Source organism: Polypterus senegalus, chromosome 13, assembly GCF_016835505.1.
Source record: "Polypterus senegalus isolate Bchr_013 chromosome 13, ASM1683550v1, whole genome shotgun sequence".
NCBI lineage: Eukaryota > Metazoa > Chordata > Cladistia > Polypteriformes > Polypteridae > Polypterus > Polypterus senegalus.
The window spans coordinates 71,644,927-71,665,555 of NC_053166.1; the positions used below are offsets into that span (position 1 = coordinate 71,644,927).

Consider the following 20,629-nt stretch of genomic DNA (forward strand, 5'->3'; position numbering starts at 1 on the left):
GCACTAAAACATAAGTAATATGATGGTCATTGGTTTGTAACCCTCACCTATTCTGTTTCTATTCTTGGTACTCAAATGTGGCATTTAGTGCAATTGCTCTATTGTTTGCCTACCTAAGGAAAAGTCATCTCTAATAGAGGAGCACTGGAATCATTAGCTTAGAAGGGACCTTTCATCAGATTGGCCGGTCCAGCACTGACTCAGCTGTGGAATGCCCAGTAAGGGGGAGGGAGCTTGATCTTGTATCATTACTATTGGGCTATTGTATTGAGGATTACTTGTGTTCTGTTCTGTGTATTGTATTGTATTTACCCCATTTTTAAACACCCACTGTATGCTCAACCTACCTGAAAAGGGGTCTAACTCTGAATTGCCTTTGCCAAGATTTCTTCCCTTCTCTACAAAGTGTTTTGTTTTTTTTTTTTTTTTGGGAGAGTTTTTTTTCTTGTCTTCTTAGAGAGGTGCTGTCAGAAAACAGGGCCTGTTAAAGCCCATTACGGCACTCCATGTGTGAATTGGCTTTATAAAAATAAACTGTATTGTGTATAATAATTGCAATGGGCTGGCACCCTGCCCGGCGTTTGTTTCCTGCCTTGCGACCTGTGTTGGCTGGGATTGGCTCCTGCAGACCCCCATGACCCTGTAGTTAGGCTATAGCACGTTGGAAAATGGATGGATGGATGTGTATAATAAGGAATATTTCAAGGATGATAGATCTGACTAAATTCTGAGCCAAATTATAATGAAGGGACAAAAGGTAGGTTTTAGTCTTGACTTAAATGTATCAACTGTGTGTGCTTCTCTTACACATAATGGCAGGCCATTCCAAAGATAAGGAGCACAGTAAGGAAATGCTCTTTGACAAACAGTTTTTTTTTTCTTTTTCTTAACTGAGGGAAGGTCCAAAAGACCAGCATTGGAAAAGTGAAGAGGACATACCAGAGTGTATGGTGTTATTAGCTCAGCTAAGAGAGGAGGTGCAGCTCCATTCAATGCCTTATACGTTAAAAGAAGAACTTTAAAATCTGTCTTTGCTTGCACTGGTAACCAGTGAAGTGAAGCTGAAATGGGTGTTACGTGCTCAATTTTTTTTTTTTGTTTTTGTCAATATTCTAGCTGCAGCATTCCGAACAAGCTGAGGACTTCTTGTAGCACAACCAAGAAGACTGGAGGAAAGGGCATTACAATGATCAAGTCTATTAAAAAACAAATGCATGTATTAATGTTTCAGTATCACACTTGAGTTATATAGGTCAGTTTCTTGCAGTTTTATTAAGATGAAAAACTGCTGTCTTGGTAATAGCCTGGATATGAGATTGGAGTGTACACGATTATTGAAAATTACTCCCAAGATAATTTTTAATGGTTAAACTTCCATACGTTAGAAATGCCATCAATATTAACACTCAAGCTCCCACATGAATGTTCATGATTTGATGGTCTAACAACCAATAATTTTTTTATTAGCATTCAAGAGCAGAAAGTGCATACTCTTCCATTTTTTAATTTCTGACAGACATACCTCTAAATGTAGCAGTTGGGAAAGGTCATTTGGTTTTAATGTATATATAGCTGTGTATCGTCAGCATAACAATGAAAATTAACATCATATTTGCAAATTTTGTCTCCAAGGGGAAGCACATAAATATAAAAAACATAGGGCCACAGACTGGTCTCTGGGGTACACCAAACACAGAGAATTCAGTGATTGTATTGTTGTAGCTTACACCTTGGATAAATAAGAATTAAACCATGAAAGTACCATCCCCTGCATGCCAATATACTTATCCAAGCAGCTTAAAAGTTTCCCATGGTCTATGGTGTCAAAAGCTGTACTTAAGAAGCAGCAACACTGATATCAAATTTGAATCAACAGATAATTGATTATTCTGGTCAAAGCAGTTTCTGTAGAAAGATGGGACCGAAAGCCGGAATGAAACTTGTCAAAAAGATTGTCAGAGAAGGCTTTAAGTTGATCAGTGACAGCCGTTTCAGGTGATTTAGACATAAAAGAAAGATTGTAGATTGGTCGATAATTATTCAAAATCTTTGGATCCAAGTTAGGTTTTTTAAGCAATTGCTTAATAATGGCAATTTTAAAAGCTGAGGTCACAGAGTCAATGGTAAGTGATTTACTGATAATATTCGGACTAGGACCAATTAAAACAGGAGACAGTTCCTTAAAAAAATAAGCCGATATAGGATCTAATATGCAGATTGTAGGTTTGGAAGCAGTTATCAGGGAAAACTGTTGCAAGAGGTCTGTGTCAAAGGGGCCTGTATTCTTGAAAGTACTGGAGAGATCATAGCCATCATTCTAGGAAGGAATCTAGATCATTGATACTGTCTCTAATCATGTCAGTCTTATTTTGGAAAAATTTCAGAAATTCATCAGCATTAAATTGGAGGAGAATTCTATGTGAGCTTGATAACCATATCAAACAAAAACTGTGGATTATTTCTATTAGTGCTAATCAAATTAGAGAAATATGCTGTTTTAGTAGCTGAAACTGAGCGCTTATAACTTTGAAAACTTTCTATCCAGACAAGATGAATACCCTCTTGCTTTGTCGTACGCCACCTGCGCATATCGCCCGGATGTCATCTAAAAACCATGGTGTGGATTGCTATGGACGTATATATGTACGTAAGTAGGATTAAGTTAGTGTTGGGAACCCGAGTACCAAATTTCTTGAAGATGGGCCCATAAGTAACAAAAACTGTTGGAAAGTTCAATATGGTGGCCGACAGTGGCTTCATATCACCAAAATAAGTACGTACATTGGTTTCAGTTAGCGCAGGGAAGCCACCCATAAAATTTCGTGACGATGGGGCCATAAATAAGAAAGTTCAACATGGCGGACGTTGTCGACTGTTATGACCCTTACGCATAGAATTTCGAAATGAAACCTGCTTAAGTTTTGTAAGTAAGCTTTAACTCTTTTAGGGCTAATTTTTTTTTTGTTTCTTATCTCCCAGGGCTGAATATTTTTCCAAAAACTAACATTTTTTTAAAAAAGAACACAAAGCAATTGTTTAACATATCAAATCAACAAAAAATATTTACTTTTGACAAATATTATTGTCTTACATGTTGTATGAGCCTGCATACTCTATGATTTCACATACATATCACATAAATTTTACACAGCAAAGTCTGATCTCGCTCAAAGCAGCCAATTTCAGTCATTGCCACATTGCACTGCTTACAATACGTGTTGCTTTGGTGCCTACTTTTCAATTGTCTGTTGCTTCACTTTCTCACATATATTGTTAGTGTGTACTGTAGCGAGACAAGTCACCCTTTTACCATTGTGCCATTCCACTGCCACCAAGTTTTCTGCCAGCATGAAAACCGTATTGTCACCTCTTTTCATCTTCTGAAACTTTATGAACTTTATGCATGGCATTATAGCCTGGCTCACCCCATGGGATTTGCTTCTGTTTATTACAGAAGTGAATAAAACTTTGCAGCAGCATGTACCTATCACCATGCTGCATAACCTGTCCAAAGCCACCAGGGGACAAAGCATGTTTGGACCAATGCTCCCTGAATTTATATCACCAGTTCTGTCCCATCTCTATTTGTAATACCACAGCACGCTTCATTTCATCTTTTGTTGTGGGTTTACACTTTGAAAAACGAGAATGCGATGCAAACGCAGCCTGCGATTCAAAAAATTTCTCTGCCTACCTGTTTATCTCTTCTGACGGTAGCTGAAAAGCAGCATCAGGAGAGAGCAGCCTGAAGTACAGCAGCTGGTGATCTGTCGTGTCCAACAGCAAGCCATGCCGTCTTGTGAAGTCCAGCAGCCAGATCGGCTCTCAACGGATCAATGTCTGTGTATTTATCCCACGCGAACCTTGGCGTAGATGCATCGGCTGCACGAAGCGCTCAACTGGCAGCAGATCCGCTGGCGCGGCATCGGCTGGTGTTCAGCTGATGCCGACTTCTCACTCTCTTGCTCGATCTCCTGATCACTGTCAATAAAATCCGATTCTGAAAAACCAGAGTCCGACTCTGGCAAAACATTGTCTGCCGAGTGTTTTCTTTTCTGCACTCACTTCGCTCCCTTGTCACATGTCGATGCCATCTTGCCATTGTTTACATTTCGCAGCTCACACACACGCTAGGATTAGTTGCCGAGTCAACGAGTCTAGAATTCCTCCAAGCACAGAGGGAATGCCTGTGATGTGACAGTGAGATTTGTCGCCATTAACAGCTGATTATCGCCCTCTATCCCTGGATGTCGACTTTAGTCGACATTCGCCCTCAACCTCTCCTGTCGACAAAAGTCGACATCCGCCCTAAAAGAGTTAAGGAATGAGCCTGCCAAATTTCAGCCTTCTACCTACACGGGAAGCTGGAGAATTAGTGATGTTGGAAAGTTCAATATGGCGGCCGACAGTATCTTTATACCACAGAAATAAGTACGTACATTGGTTTCAGTTACCGCAGGGAAGCCGCCTACCAATTTTCGTGAAGATGGGGCCATAAATAAGAAAGTTCAACATGGCGTACGTTGTTGACTGTTATGACCGTTATGCGTAGAATTTCTAAATGAAACCTGCTTAACTTTTGTAAGTAAGCTGTAAGGAATGAGCCTGCCAAATTTCAGCCTTCTACCTACACGGGAAGTTGGAGAATTAGTGACGTTGGAAAGTTCAATATGGCGGCCGACAATGGCATCATACCACCGAAATAAGTATGTACATTGGTTTCAGTTAGCGCAGGGAAGCCACCTACCATATTGTGTTAAGATGGGGTCAGCCCTCTACCTACACAGGAAGTTGGAGAATTAGTGACGTTGGAAAGTTCAATATGGCGGCCGACAGTGGCGTCATACCACCAAAATAAGTACATACATCGGTTTTGGTTAGCGCAGGGAAGCCGCCTACCAAATTTCGTGAAGATGGGGCCATAAATAAGAAAGTTCAACATGGCGGACGTTGTCGGCCGTTATGACCTTTACGTGTAGAATTTCGTAATGAAACCTACTTAACTTTTGTAAGTAAGCTGTAAGGAATAAGCCTGCCAAATTTCAGCATTTTAACTATACAGGAAGTTGGATAATTAGTGAGTCAGTCAGTCAGTCAGTGCTTTGCCTTTCATTAGTATAGATTATCAAGAAGATTACAATTTGTACCACATGCATCAAGTATATGTGGTAGATGCTCATTCAATATAGACTTAGCACTACTGTCAATATGGCAGTAAACATATGTGCTAGGCTCGGTAAATTTAATTGAAGTACATAGAAATACATTGAAAAAGACAAAGAACTGATCAGAAACTGGACCCAGTAAAATTTATGAAACATCAATGCTAATACCCTTTGTGAAAAGAAGGTCCAGTGTGTGTTCCAGGGTCGTGAGTAGCATCCTTCACAAATTGAGTAAAATCTAAATTCACAGTAAGGTGTATAAATTCCTTTGTCTTAGAATCTGAATAGTCATTTATATGCAAGTTAAAATCACAAAATCAATTACCGTTGGTGGAAATGTCTGTGCGTCTTATGGAGCAAATGTTGCGTCACAGACCGTGATGTGTGTTACCTGACCTGACTCCGATGATGACAAGGGTTCTACATCGGAGAAAGAATGCACGTCACACTTTTGCCATCGCTGTACTTTGTATATGTACACGGGAAGCTCCGCAGTCTACTTGTGACTTTACATTGTAGGAAGATAAGTAAATAAATCAAGGTAAATAGGTAAAGAACATTCGATGCATACATGCAAAGTACAGCGACAGCAGCTTCCACCTGCAGCTATAGACTCTTCTGTACGCAAGCGACTCTCCACACTAGTGTTTAGATCTGAATGGTGTATGTGCCCAAAGAAGAAGTCTGACTGCATTTTTGTACCATTGCTTAAAAACTGAAGTGTCAGCGTGCACTTTTTGTGGCATTACATGTGGATTTTTTTGAGTATACCTGTGTCGATCAAACACAGGAAGCTCTGCAGTCTACTTCTGATTTTACGCTGTTGGAATAAGTAAATAAATCCAGGTAAATAACATTCAATCTGGCTTTTATGTAAGTAACATATAAATGTTAATGTTTTGGGCACATGCATTGTCCAGATCTAAACACTAACGTGGGGAGTCGCTCGCGTACTGAAGAGTCTATAGCTGCAGGTGGAAGCTGCCATTAGCAATGCCTTAGATGGAACTGAAGTTAGTATCATATATGAAGATAGCGAAGAAAGTGATATCAGTGATTGTGAGCAACTGAGCTTCATAAATTCTGACACTAGCAATGAAAAGTTCTTGGGGTTTCCAGAAAACTAGAAGTGCTTGAACCTTAAAGTCTGTCCTCATTTGTTAATGACACGTGATGATAGTTCTTAATACTGCTGTTAACTTTATATAATTGAAATACTATTCTTCTATAGTACACCATTAGGTTCAGAATATTTTTTTCTTGTTTTCCTTCTCTAAACCTAGGGGCCTCTTATGGTCAGGTATGTCTTATCGAGCAACAAATACGGTACTTTATCATATTTGACAAGAAACAATTGATAATAACTCAAAAAACTCAGATAGGAAATTGGATTTATTCTGGGGGGGGGGGGGGGGGTCTATAAATTGTTAGTACAAGAACATGTTTTTCAGCTATAATAACCATAGCTAAGTATTCAAAACTTAGGAAATCTCTAAAAGTGCAGTCAGTGCAGGTGAACAAGTCAGAAAAGATGGTTGCAATTCCACCCCCTTTCTTGCCTTGTCTAACAGAAAATAAGAAGCTGTAATCTGGAGGAGAAGCTTCAATAAGTATAGCTGATGCAGTGGATGAGAGCCAGCATTCAGTAAGACATAGACCATACTGAGGAATAAAATCACTAATATAAAAACTTTTATTAGAATGTGACCTAATGTTCAATAGTGAAAGCTTCATAACATGCGAGAAGGACACGGAGGGTTCAAAGTTAAGCTTCTTCAAGCTGATTTGCACTATTTTTTGATGTTGGGAGCTAACAGGTTATGCAAGATTAATTTTGTGTGCTACGGTATAATGTTTATTTGATTGTAGCCTTGATTATAAAGGGAATGATAAGGAGGCTCTCTAGATCGTCACAAGAATTATTTGGACCGTATGAGGAACTGGTAAAACGGACAGAAGGTAAAGAAGGCAGTGGGTCACCAGGATGATTATCAGTGAAATTGTCAAAAACACGAGTTTTCAGTCACTTCATAGAGCAGTTTAACATAAAATGTATTGTCCGTTAAAACTCATGTGATTTGGGTGAATTCCTTCATTCCTTAAAAATTGAAGGACAATTCCAGAAAACATTTATTTAAATTTCAATAAAAACTAAATTTAATGAAGGCCAAGTCACCTGGAGCCAATCATGCAGGCTCAGAGTGTGACTAAAATGTCCAGTTTTGCCACAGGATTGGAGAAAGGTAAAACATTTGTTAAAATCCTGTTTTAAAATCTCAGACTTCCAGTTGTGGATGTTGTTACATCCTACATGAATAATCACGTTTTACATTGATACATGCTTGTTGAGTAAACTGGGAAGGTGATAGGATATCAGAACAATGGCTCCTATAAAACAGTGGACAGCTGCGGATGATCTTCTGATATTTCTTATAATTAAATCCCCCATGATTAGTGTAACTGGTTGGAGATGCCGCGGTGCAGCCTTGTGGACATTCCGCCCAGAAGGACATGAAGATGAAGCCTTCAATAGTAGCACAAGGGACAGAGAGTACTGAGTAATAGTAGCGATCACTGAACTCTGTAAGCCCCGCTGAGTCCTGCATAGGAACTTGGAAATGACCAACCGCGCAACAGGTGAAGCAGATGGAAGAGATGTACACATAGGGTAATCCTCATGTTCTTCTAAGATGGAGAATCTGTTCCCCAATTGAAAACCACGAGGTTTGGTCAGAAAATGAGGATGCATCAACAAATTATTCTTTAAGAAGTTAGATTCAATCATAACCTCATTTATTTGGAATTCAAAACATCCACGCATCCAAAGGGTGACCCTACAAAGACCTAAGGCAGAAGGTGGTATGGCTCTACCTAACTTTCAGTTTTATTACTGGGTGGCAAATATAAAAGCTATAAAAACCTGGACATGGACACAAGTGGATGAACATACACAGGTCTGGTCCGCAATAGAAATAAAATCCTGCAGCACTTCTTTATATTCCTTGCTTTGTACCCCAGTAAATACAAGTTATCGCCAATATACTAATAACCCAATTGTGCTTCATTCACTCAAAATATGGAACCAATGCAGGAAGTACTTTAAGATAGAGAAGCTTTTATCTATGTCCCCTCTGCATGACAACCACCTTTTTTCCTCCCTCTGAAACATATGCAGCTTTTAATGTCTGGAAACATTCGGGATAAAATCACTTAGAGATCTGTACATAGACAACGTCTTCACATCCTATGAACAATTACACTCCTAATTCAACCTTCCAGCAACACATTTCTTTCACTACCTCCAAATTATAAACTTTGTTAAGCAAAACCTGCTCAACTTTCCTCACCCCCTATTTCTACTCTGGAAAAAATATTGATCAGTCTTAAGGACTCAGACAGCATTTTTGTAATATATAAAAAATTTTTAAAGTTCCTCTCTTTCAACGACCCCAGAGTACATTGGGATCTCACTCAACATTTCGTAACGGGAATGTAAGGCAGCAATGCACAGAATTCACTCTAGCTTCATTGTGCATAGCATACAATCATTCATTCAATTTAAAATCATCTATTGAGCACATATGTCTTGTTTAAAATTGTCCAAAATGTTTCCAGTGCAAGATCCAACCTGCAAATATTGCAATCAAGTTCCAGCCTCATTGGGTCATATGTTTTGGGGGTGCACCAAATTAACATAATTTTGAACCAAAATCTTTAAATGCCTTTCAGACAGCCTGGATGTCACAATCTCTCCTAATCCACTTACAGCGTATTTGGTGTACAGTAATGCCTCATTTATCGCGGGAGATAGGTTCCAAGGCTGGCCGCAATAACTGAATTTCCGCAAAGTAGGGACACTATATTTATTTTATTATTTAACGTGTATTTGGACATTTTTAAACCCTCCCTGTACTGTTTACAACCCACCCTTTACTCTGTTAATAACAGGGCCAACTGTTAAGCAATATGAAATCGGTAGATAAGTTTACAGTTACTGTATAGCGAAGTACACATACCTATAAATGACGTGATGATGGTGATGAATATGCTGTGCAGTAAAAATGATGACGATGAAGGTGATAATGACTTTTACTGCGCAGCCGATCACTGTATTTTACGTCTCTTCAGATGGCAGTGCCATTTCCTGGAGCACCTCTTCCACGTTTTTACCAAAGTGTATCCATAGTAGTAGTAGGAACTGGCTCTTTTTTGCGAGGCGGAAAAACATTGTGATTAGCAGTTGCTGCTGCTGCTTCTTTTTCCGGTTGAAGAGCAGCTTGTAGGCGGTCATGACATCGTCGACCTTGTAGCAAAATTGGACCGATTGAACCATATCGTCTTCCAATTCCTGTGACCGCTCTTGCAGATCCTTAGCCAGTCTGCAGCCACAACTGCGAACATTCTCCCGTCCTTCAACATATCCAGAAGTTTCACCTTCTCAGCGATCGTCATCATTCTTCGTTGGCGTTTAGGCTTAGCACCAGCCTTGGAAGAAGAAGCACGTTTGGGAGCCATTGCAGGGTTTGAAAATTGAAGCGAAGTTCAACACAAAGAAACCACAAAAAAATCACACACAGTACAGTGTAAAGTAAACCGCTCGTCGAGAAAGCTTGAAGCGAAATGGCCGTGACAGAGAGACAAGGGGAGATGCTGTGGGATCTGGGCATCAGTCAAAGCACCAATCACGGGCCCGATTAGAAAGCAGGAAGCTGTGATTTGTCGTCTCCCCCCCATGTACCAATCACAGCCCGTGTTACAACACATTTAGTCACCGAACTTGTTTTGTTGTTCTTAGACTAGGAAAGACTACTACTATATTTTAAAACACGCGAAGTCGTGAATCCGCAAAAAGTGAACCGCGAAGTAGCGAGGGATTACTGTACCTCCAGATGGACTTAAAATGGAGAAGGACAAACAAGCTGTAATTGCCTTTACTTCACTATTGGAACATAGAATTGCTCAACTGGAAGAATCCTAACTCACCTCTTGGGTAACCGATGTTATATACTACTTGAAATTAAAAAAAAATTACATACTCACTTAGAGAATCTGTGCAAAACATTTTTAAAACCTGGCAGGATCTAATTAGTAAAATTTTAGAATAAGCATTTAAATTAAGGAAGTGGATTCTCTTCCCCTTTTTATTCTATTTATTTACTTATTTTTTCTACTATTGAACATTTAACTATGTTGGCCAAGCTGTCTTTTTCATGGGTGGAGGTTGACTTGACTTGAACCTAGTCTTGTAAAATTTGACTTGCTTGTATGGAATTTTGTTTTATTATGCTCTCCAGTCTGGGCCACTGACCATGCCTCTGGCAGATCCAATGTGGAGCAGCTCACCATCTTTGATCATACCCTCAGCTGAAGCCAAGGATTTTTGATCTGAGTGGGAATGTTGTCAGGCTCCAGGGAAGTGGCATCCATGACAGCTATGGGAGCAGAGACATTAACAGTAGCATTAGCCACAGTCATCATAGAATTAAGAAAAACCTTGTCCTAGCTAATCTGATGTTGCTGAGTTATCTTACATTCCAGCTCAATTTTTCCTGACAAACGGGCACAGCTTCTGCAGCTAGATGGGGAGCTAAGTGGAGACATACAAGTACTTGCTTTTATAAAATTATTGATGATCTTGTACTTTTCCAGCTCATGGTGCTGCAATACATTTGCTTGTGACTGTTGCTTGCAATGTTGGCTTCATTGGAATCAAAGTTGTAATTAACTTCTTGCTGGAAATATCCTAAAGCATATGCAATCAGAATAAAAAATACATATAATATTCATACATAAATAGATTTAATAAAAAAAGGAATGAGCAGTAAATGCCAATGTGCCTTCAGTGAGATATTTAACAAAATTCTGTGCAGCAAATTTTTCAATATTTGCAGGTATTGAAGAAAGTGTGACAATTTTCTAGTTGCTTGTCATCATTTGGATGGTGGCTTTCTAAAATTTTCATCTTTGAAAACATTTGCTCACAGAAATATGTACTACCAAATGAATTCATCTGCCTAGCATGGTTAGCTAGCAATGGGAATTTTACAGATGGAAAATTACTTTTATAAAAATCAAGGAGATAAATATTTTGAAATTTATTTCCTAATTTAGTGTTGCATTTGTAGTTCCTACAGTATTTGTTTCACTGTCCAAATTGAAGATTGATTGAGAAAATACCAAATTTAGTCTTATTCTTCCATAAGGTTTTAAAACATGAATTAAATTCTTGTTGAAACCTCTGTATTTCCTCTGCTTATTATTTCTTTTTTTGTATTATATGCTTTTTCTTTTCTCACATTCGCACAATGTGCCATATTATTAGATTCAGGTTGATGATTCCAAATTTTCAGCTTACTTTTAAAGGCATTTTACCGAAGATGTCATTTATAGGTTTGTTTTGGTCCTTGAAGACCTAGATTCAATTCATTTAGATGTTGAGTATTGTCAGTACCGAATGCAAAATTGCACCTCCAGTCGTTGTCATGAAATCCTGAAAAGGGATGTTCTTTCATCTCCAAGAATTTTGTTATTTATATCATACACTTTAGCATTATATCATGAGCACATTTAAAACAACATCAGTGTTTTACATTAAACCATACAACAAACATAAAATGAGTAGAATAAAATACAACAAAACAGAATGCAACCAGCAGTAAAATGAAACAAACAAGAGAACTAAGGAAGGAAATATCAATATCACTGAAGGTCTCAGAAAGCTAGAGAATAGAAATGAATCTTCAATCTAGATTTAAATAATTCAGTTGAAGGTGACTCCTTAATGTAATTAGGGTAAAGAATTCCACAGATGAGGTGCAGCAGCTGTAAAAGTCCAGTCCCCCTTAGTTTTACACTTAGTATGACATACCATCAGTGACAACTGACTGGTAGATCTAAGCTCTCTGGATAGTTATTGTGTTACATACAATTCAGATAAATAGGTGGGAGCATACCCCAGCATTTAATTTTAAAATTAATTCTAAAGATAACTGGCAGCCAGTGTAAAGAGGCTAAAATTGGAGATACAGAGGCAAACTTTTTTGCCCCAACCAAAAAATGAGCAGCAGCATTTTAAACCAGCTGAATCCTGTGTATCAGGGATGTACTAATCATAGAATGCAATGATTTATAGTAATGAAGCAGAGAAAAGATAAAAGCATGAGTTACTTTCTCAAGATCCGCAGGAGACAAAAAATCTTAACCTTGGCTAAACGATGGAGCTAGAAAAAGCAATTGTTAACCACAGAATTGATCCGTTTCTCAAAAGAGAGGTTACTATCAAAAATAACTCCAAACCTGAGATTTGCAAAAGTCCATGAAAGCCAAGAAGTTGAAAACCAGTTTGAGCTTTGGCTGCAAGACCAACTATCAGAACTTTAGTTGTATTTTGATTTGGATCAAGAAAATTGTCAGCCATCCAGGATCTTCGTTCTTCAAGACAGTTGTGCAACCATAAATTGACATTTGACATTGACTTAACTAGCAAACCTCAATGTAAAAAATAACATTACATATCTCTCAAAAATTCCTTAAATTGATGATGATTCAGTCCTAAAGAGCTACTGAAATTGACAAGTTTGATGAATAGTAGAACAACATTCGATATTTTCAAAATTTTTGCACACACACATTTTCTTGATGCAGAATACAGAGAAAGATAATTATCTGGCATCCTTAGATATCCTAGGGCCGGGGGTACTCCAATAGGCGGACTGCGGTCTGCATCCGGACCCAAATACGGTTAAATCTGGACCGACGCCAAAACAAACATGCAAATTTAATCATAATCCAAATGAGTTTTCAATGAAGTGCGCAATTGTGATTCCGTGCGATATATCTTTGAGGTTTCTACTCGGTTTGGCTGCTTCATCTATGTCCAATCACAGCAGCTGTAACAGTATTGTCATAGCAACGTTCCCACTACTCCCCGCCTCCCCCCCAATACTCGCTCGCTCGCTCATTCACGGCAGCCAGATTTATGTACCGGTCACGCGCTCTGGGTCAGGCTGGTGAACAGGCAGTCTCATCACTCACGGGCAGTGCAAATTTCGATCACTTTCAGTCAGCAAAAAAAAATTTCAGTTAAGATGGCTGGCTCAAGACAGTACATTGATAAGAAAAGAAAAGTTGATTTTAAAAACCGCGAATTTAAGAGTGAGTGGACAGAAAAATATGCGTTCGTGCTCCCCGTGGGAAGCAGAAAACCAATGTGTTTAATCTGCAACGAGACGGTAGCAATAATCAAAAGTGCTAATATGAAACGCCATTATGAAACCAAGCATGTACATTTCAAACAAAATTACCCTCAGAACTCAGAGGTAAGGACCATAAAAATAAACCAGCTGAAATCATCATATGAAGCTACAAGCAGTGTAATAGTTAGATCAGCCACACAACAGGAGCGGGCAACAGAAGCCTCACTAAGAGTAGCATGGGTCCTGGGAAAAAACAAGAAACCCTTCTCTGATGCTGAAGTAGTCAAAGAGTGTATGAATGAAGTGGTGACTGCTCTATTTGAAGGGACTCAAAAGGATGAAATAATCCAGAAAATAAACCAAATACCCTGTTCTAATTCCACTGCTGCAAGACGAACTGAAATACTCGATGATGATTTGCTTGAACAACTTAGTTCTGCTATAAAAAAAGCCAAATTCATTTCATTGGCTGTGGATGAATCCACAGACATCACGGACAATGCACAACTCATGGTCTTTGTCAGATTTTTTGATGAAGAAAAGGGAGAATTTCATGAAGATGTTTTGGGTCTCACAAACCTCCATGGACACACAAGGGGGGATGATATCTATGAAGCAGTGACACAGATGCTTAGAGACAGAGCAATAGACCTGAAGCATGTTGTTTCCATTGCTACTGATGGCGCACCATGTATGATTGGGAAAGAGAGGGGATTAGTGTCACCACCCTGACCTCATGGCATACCACTGCATAATTCACCAGATGGGTTTGTGTGCCAGCCTTGGAGAAAGGTACTCGGAAGTCATGACAACAGTCATGAAACTAGTCAATTATTTGAGAGCATCCTCTGCTTTGCAACATCGTTTATTGCGCTCATTTCTAATAAAGGTGAATGCAACATTTGATGATTTGCTCCTTCACAACAATGTCCGGTGGCTTAGTAAAGGCAAGGTACTGGAGCGTTTTTGGGCACTGCGGAAAGAGCTGGAGACATTTCTGTTGGATCAGAAGAGTGCAAAAGCCAAACCGTTTGTGGATTTCATGAAGAATGACGAGAAAATGTAAATTGTTGCTTTTCTAACGGACATTACTTCCCATCTTAATGACCTTAATATGAAGCTCCAAGGCAAAAACAGCACAGTGTGTGACCACATGTTAGCTGTCCGTGCTTTCCAGAGGAAGCTGGAGGTGTTCAAATGTGACTTACAGCAGGACCTGCTTCACTTCCCAAGACTTTTGGATCAGACTGCAGGAAAATATCACCATCACAATTATGCTGAATTCCTGGACAAGCTGATTAAAAATTTCCAAACTCGCTTTGAAGATTTCCCTTTGGGAAAACAAATCTTGTTGTGCATCGAAAATCCATTTCTTGTCAAAAATATTGCAGAATTCTCAAATGAAGCCACAAAAGTCTTCCAATGGGCCAGTGCTGCTTCTCTGCAAACAGAGTTAATTGAGCTACAAGAAAACCTAGCACTGCAGGAATCTCACTGTGACCTTGTCACCTTCTGGACAAAGATGGTTACTGCGGCAGGTGTTCCTCTCCTGCAGAAGATGGCCCTTCAAATTCTTACAATGTTTCCCTCAACGTACTGCTGTGAATCTTCCTTTTCCACTATGAACATGGTGAAAAACACATACCGCCACACCTTCACCAATGAACATTTACATCAGTGCCTCCGCCTTGCCCTCACACCTTTTATGCCCAAGTTCAAACAACTGGTGGCACAAAGAAGGTGTCACCTTTCACACTAAAAGGCCTACCATGTCATTTTTTTGTGTATAGTTCTAAAGTTTGGGGATTGCCTTTTTTGGAGTTCTCTATTTGGAATTTGACCGTCACTTTTCCCGACCTCAGACTGAATGGAAATTTAGTAAGTGGACCTTTCAAATTTATATTTGAGTAGCCCTGTCCTGGGGTAATAGTCCTGACAGTCCAATTTTCAAGCTAGGCATAGCTTGTACTCCATCTCTTGATATTACCATGATCATTTCTATTGGAATATTTAATTGACAGAAACGTTTTCAGTTCTCCATTTATATCTCCTCCTGGTAGTAGTTCCATTTAATTGGACTACTAAGGATGCTAAGTCTTCAGTAATGTTAAAATTGGAATGTGTTCCTCTTCAGAAGACATCAAGGCGTGCTGTGTATCACAACATTTTGTGTAATATTGCAACTTTCATTCAAAGCCAGATTGTCCATTCTAACTTAGAAATAGTTTTCTCAAACTATCTTCAATATTTTTTGATGTATTGTCAATTCTTCTTACAATTTTAAATCATGATAAGCTAATTTTTGCAATTATATATGTATTTGTCTGCAAAACCAAAATCTGCTGCAGCTTTCAATTATTATTTTATTATTTTTCCATAAGGTAATGGTTTAATTTTTTTGCCATAATTTGAATGACAATGTAGCTTGAATGAACTGCTGTATCTGAAGTTAATGAAGTGGCTTTAAATATATTTTAGTGTTTTCTGAGACTTTATTTGTAGTCACTACAACTACTACATCTACTTTGTCTTGGCATAACTGTACTTGTAGGTCACTAACCTTTGAAGAATGCTTAATTTTTTTAATGCATTTTGATATTATATTACTTTAGCATATATATTTTTCCTAGCAAAGCAAGCAAATAGCCATTGTCTTTTACTCAAGTAATTGAAATAATTTTAAGTCTATTTTTCATTAAACTGATGACGTTTTGCCTGCGGATTTGTTTTTCTTAGATTTTGAGCTCATGAGTAAACTAAGAGATGCTGATGTTGTTACAAGAAAAAAATTTAATTATTTAAGAAAAAAAATGTACATGTAGCAAATTTGAATTTTTGTTCTGTTTTCAATTGAAGTTAATCCCTCAAAAATATATTGTCCAGTAGGTGTACATATTGCAAATTTATATTCAGGCTGCAAAGATGCATCTACTCTCATACACTGATTATAGCAGGACAATGTATAAAGACATGGAGCACAATTAAGAGGCATGCAGTGCTGATCAGGTGACCACGATCAATCACAGATTACCTTACTGTGTTCATGTGGTCTTAATTTTTTTGGAACTCTAGGTTGTGACTTTTCACCTTTCCACTTTAGTCAGAGTATTTGGAAAAACGTAGGATTGCTGATGAACTGTTGCTTGGTCTGCAAACAAAACAAAAAATGCAATTCAAGATAAATTACATTTTTATAGAAATAAAAAGTAAAATGAACATATTAAATGTGTATCACTTTGCTGCAAGTGCAATTTCTGGCTGAGCTGATTTATTTTGTATAATTGACTAAAAGGTCAGCATTATGTCAAAAGTCGGACAGTACTGGTAGGTTTGTTTTCTCCAAGCTGTCTGAACTGCGGCTGAGTTTGAAGAGCATTTAAGTGGAATTTTCAACTTTCAAACTCAGATTTACAGTTTGTCCAAGAGCATATGAATGCTGCATATATGTTTTGCCAACTGTTGTTTCTAATACAGATAACATAAAAAAGCATATACAGTCTTTTCAGAAATAATTTAATTGCTACATACATGTGCTGAACACAAACATTTTCCAGTTTAGCTTATTATAATAATAGTTATTATTATTAAGTGGATCATACAAAAAATAATTAGCAGGCCACATTTTGCTCATTACTGGCCTAAAACAAACAGTGATGGAGAAAGAGCAATTAATAATACAAGTTGCATGAAACATGCATAATATCATGAGGGTGTTTGTGGATAGACAAAGGAAGAAAATTGCCTCTGTGTCGGCAAAACTAGGTAGATATTGCAATAATCTTACTTCAGCCTGGTGACATGAAAGAGAAAGTCTAACAAGTCACTGTATCTTCAGTGACAATCCAAAATGAATCTGTGTGGAACAAAAAATGTACTCTCTTACTTCCATGTTATCATGTCTGTTATGGTGTTGGGGAAATCTGTATCACCTGTCAGAGCTTTTGTTCCATTGTTCCTGCTGGTTATTTCAGATTCTTGGCTATAGAAAACAAAATTGATATAGGGCATAAACAGTAAAAATGTAAAATCAAACAAAAGATCAAATGTAAAAAGTAAAATCGAACTTATGTTTGTGGCTAGCTGTCCATTAGTGTAAATGTACTCAAAAAAACCTCACTGTATTTACTAAAGGTAAGAGAAAGTTTACTAAGAAATTGTCGAGTTTCGAGTTAATGACCAGCAAAGCAAAGGTCTAGTATGCTTAATTGGTGGAATGCTGTTACTAATGACAGGATTTAGGTTGAAAGATTAATTAACCACATTTTCTAATATGCTTTTTTATATTAATCAGAAGTCCCATCAATTGCTCGATAACAGAGCATCTTTGGCGGTAATAAATTAATTTAGACGCAACTGCTTTTTAACATTTTTAAGCAGATCATAAGATACCAGCAATTTTTCATTTTTGAATTATCCAAGGCATTATTAAATATGGAAATTATATTTCAGAAGTTAGATATACATTCAAAATATCACAATTATTTACATTCTTCTCATTTTTCTCAGTGAGGATAAAAGTGAAGACCAGGATCAACAGGGCCAAAAAGATAAATCCTTAAAACTGAAGAAATTGAGAAAAGACAAAAAGGAAGGTGGGCAGGATGAAGACAAAGCAGAACCTTCCTCAGCATCACCTCCTCTTCCCAGTGAGCAGCAGCCACCTCAGTCTTCCATGGAGCCTACCGATGGTGGAAGGGCCGAAACCTGTGAGCCTTCTTCAGCACCTATGGAGCCCACAGCCTCTCCTAAACAGCGACGTTCAATAATTCGTGATAGGGGTCCATTGTACGATGATCCATCCTTGCCTGCTGGCTGGACCCGAAAGCTCAAACAACGCAAATCTGGCAGGTCTGCAGGCAAATATGATGTCTACCTAATCAAGTGAGTACTCTTCATTGAATAAAATGTGAAAATGTCTTATAAATGTAATATTTATTAGTAACAGTGAATACAGCAGAATGCTTGTTAAAGCTGGGTCAACTTAAAAGCTCATGCTAACATTTTGATCTGTTTTCTATTTTCCTGCTGTCTTCTGTATTATAAATGTTTTACTTAATAGGTATTTGTGCTGTGTACATGAAGGGGTATGACTTTTCTAGTACACAAGCTAGCATATATTTGTGCCTTTTATGAAATCTCTTACCCGGTTTTCTCTAGGTTTCCAATAATGTTAATTTTAGTTTCTGCAGATCTTGCCATACACCACATATTTAGTTTTTGTCTAACTGGGATGTCTGAAGCCAAAGAAAATAATTTAGTAGTTTAACATCGATGCAAAAATAAGAATATTTTTCATTTTTCATGTTAAAGGCTGATTTTAGGTTGATCTGCATCCTAAATACGCATTAGACAAAGTTTTGTTGTACTGAATTTAACAATACAAAATTCTGCCAGTATGAAATATGGCTTTGTATTATTATATGTCATTTCCACATGACTGAAATGAAACACAAGAGCAAATGAAAATGTATTTTTTTCTAAAACAGGAAATATAAAAATCTGATTGAAAGATTAGAGCTGAGGTATACCACAACCAAGTGATTGCACTTTAGCAAAACCTTTACTCATAATCTGTACAATGTTGTAAAGATGAAAGTTATCTCTGCATAACATAGACATCATCACATGTGAAAGTGGACTTCATTCACAGGTTAGGGGTTTCTCACACATAATTTAGTGAGTCGCATCCTTGGACAAATATGGCAAATTGCATCATTGTTTCATAAGTGCATCAGCATTTCTCAGGCTTGTTTTCAAATCAAACATAGTTTGCAGTGAGAAAAGCACAACCGTCTCATCGTATTGGAACAGTGCTCATGATATACTTAACTGTCACTATTGGGAGCAGCAAATGTAGTAACTCGAGTTTTCACAGGCCACTGATGTGAAAAATGAGTGCTTGATATATCAATACACCTTTCACTGAGGATCTACTGTATATAGTAGTGTATCTTGATTTGCTTGCTTTTTTGATCAAATCATAAGTCCTTCTCTAATATTTCTGTACCCAGTGAGTAAGTGTTTCAACTGCAGTGTGTATTGCCACAGAGTTGTAGACATTCTCATTTTTAAAAGGAAATATAACATTATAAGTTCCACATAGATCCAATCAGGACCCACAGCTAATGGGTACATTACAGTACAGCATTCAAGCAGGAAATAAAAGGGCAGCCATTGTTGGAGCAATGATCAATGTTAACTCAGAAAATAAAACAAATTTAATTTTATCCTTATATTCTGTATGGCTGATGAATGTGACTTTAGATTTCACAAATTTTAATTTTGCCTGTATTTTTCCAAGCAGCATACAGGATAAAACTAAAAGTGTAATGCATTTTATTATTACATGCATTACAAAATAGATTCCAATTAAGGATGCTCCGATCAGGTTTTTTAGGGCCAGTACTGATCACAATTTTCATGTTACTTGATTGGCTGATTCCAATACTGATTCAGATTTTTTTTTTCTTTATCCTTTTTAAAAAAAGCTTTACATGAAGCTTCTGTATAACCAGATGCATAGAAGACGTATATTCTATATTAATGTGTTACCTTAGGTATTTTAATAATTAAACTATAGACCACAGGTGTTAACTATTTAATTTTTAATTAACAAAAGGAAATTCTGTAGGATTATTGTGACCTTCAAAACAGTAAAATAAATCAAATTTCCTTAAAATACATATTTTAGCATATAAAACATTTACACAATATATCAATAATACATATGGCATAAACAAAAATAAAGTACTTATAATTACAAGCTGTCATTTTTATCTGAAACAACGCTTAATTAAAACAAGTTTTCACCATTTCTCTAACCCAAAATAAAGAGAAACCAGTTAAACAAATGAGACAAAAATATTATACTTCGTCATTTATTTATTAAGGAAAATGATCAAATATTACATATTTGTGAGTGGCAAAAGTATGTGAACTTTTGCTTTCAGTATCTGGTGTGACCCCAACCATATCCCCCGTCCCCCCAACCCCATGCAGCAATAAAAGCAAATAAACGTTTCCGGTAACTATTGATCATTTGTGCACACCGGCTTGGAGGAATTTTAGCCCATTCCTTCATACAGAACAGCTTTAACTCTGGGATGTTGGTGGGTTTCCTCACAACATTTCGATTGGATTAAGGTCAGGACTTTGACTTGGCCATTCCAAAACATTAACTTTGTTGTTCTTTAACCATTCTTTGGTAGAACGACTTGTGTGCTTAGGGTCATTGTCTTGCTGCATGACCCACCTTCTCTTGAGATTCAG

General features: G+C 37.6%; 1 protein-coding gene across 4 annotated transcripts in view; it reads left to right on the forward strand.

The window, feature by feature from the left end:
• Window positions 1–20,629, forward strand: part of mecp2 (methyl CpG binding protein 2) — a 143,407-nt gene that overhangs the window by 75,363 nt on the left and 47,415 nt on the right. For 2 of the 4 annotated variants that reach the window (XM_039776098.1, XM_039776099.1), the window contains exon 2: window positions 17,867–18,241. In XM_039776098.1, coding sequence (XP_039632032.1) covers window positions 17,867–18,241 — 375 coding nt within the window. Of the gene's footprint in view, window positions 1–1,116; window positions 1,213–14,718; window positions 15,239–17,866; window positions 18,242–20,629 lie in introns of those variants that run through there. The other 2 variants (XM_039776097.1, XM_039776100.1) reach the window with 2 other exon arrangements.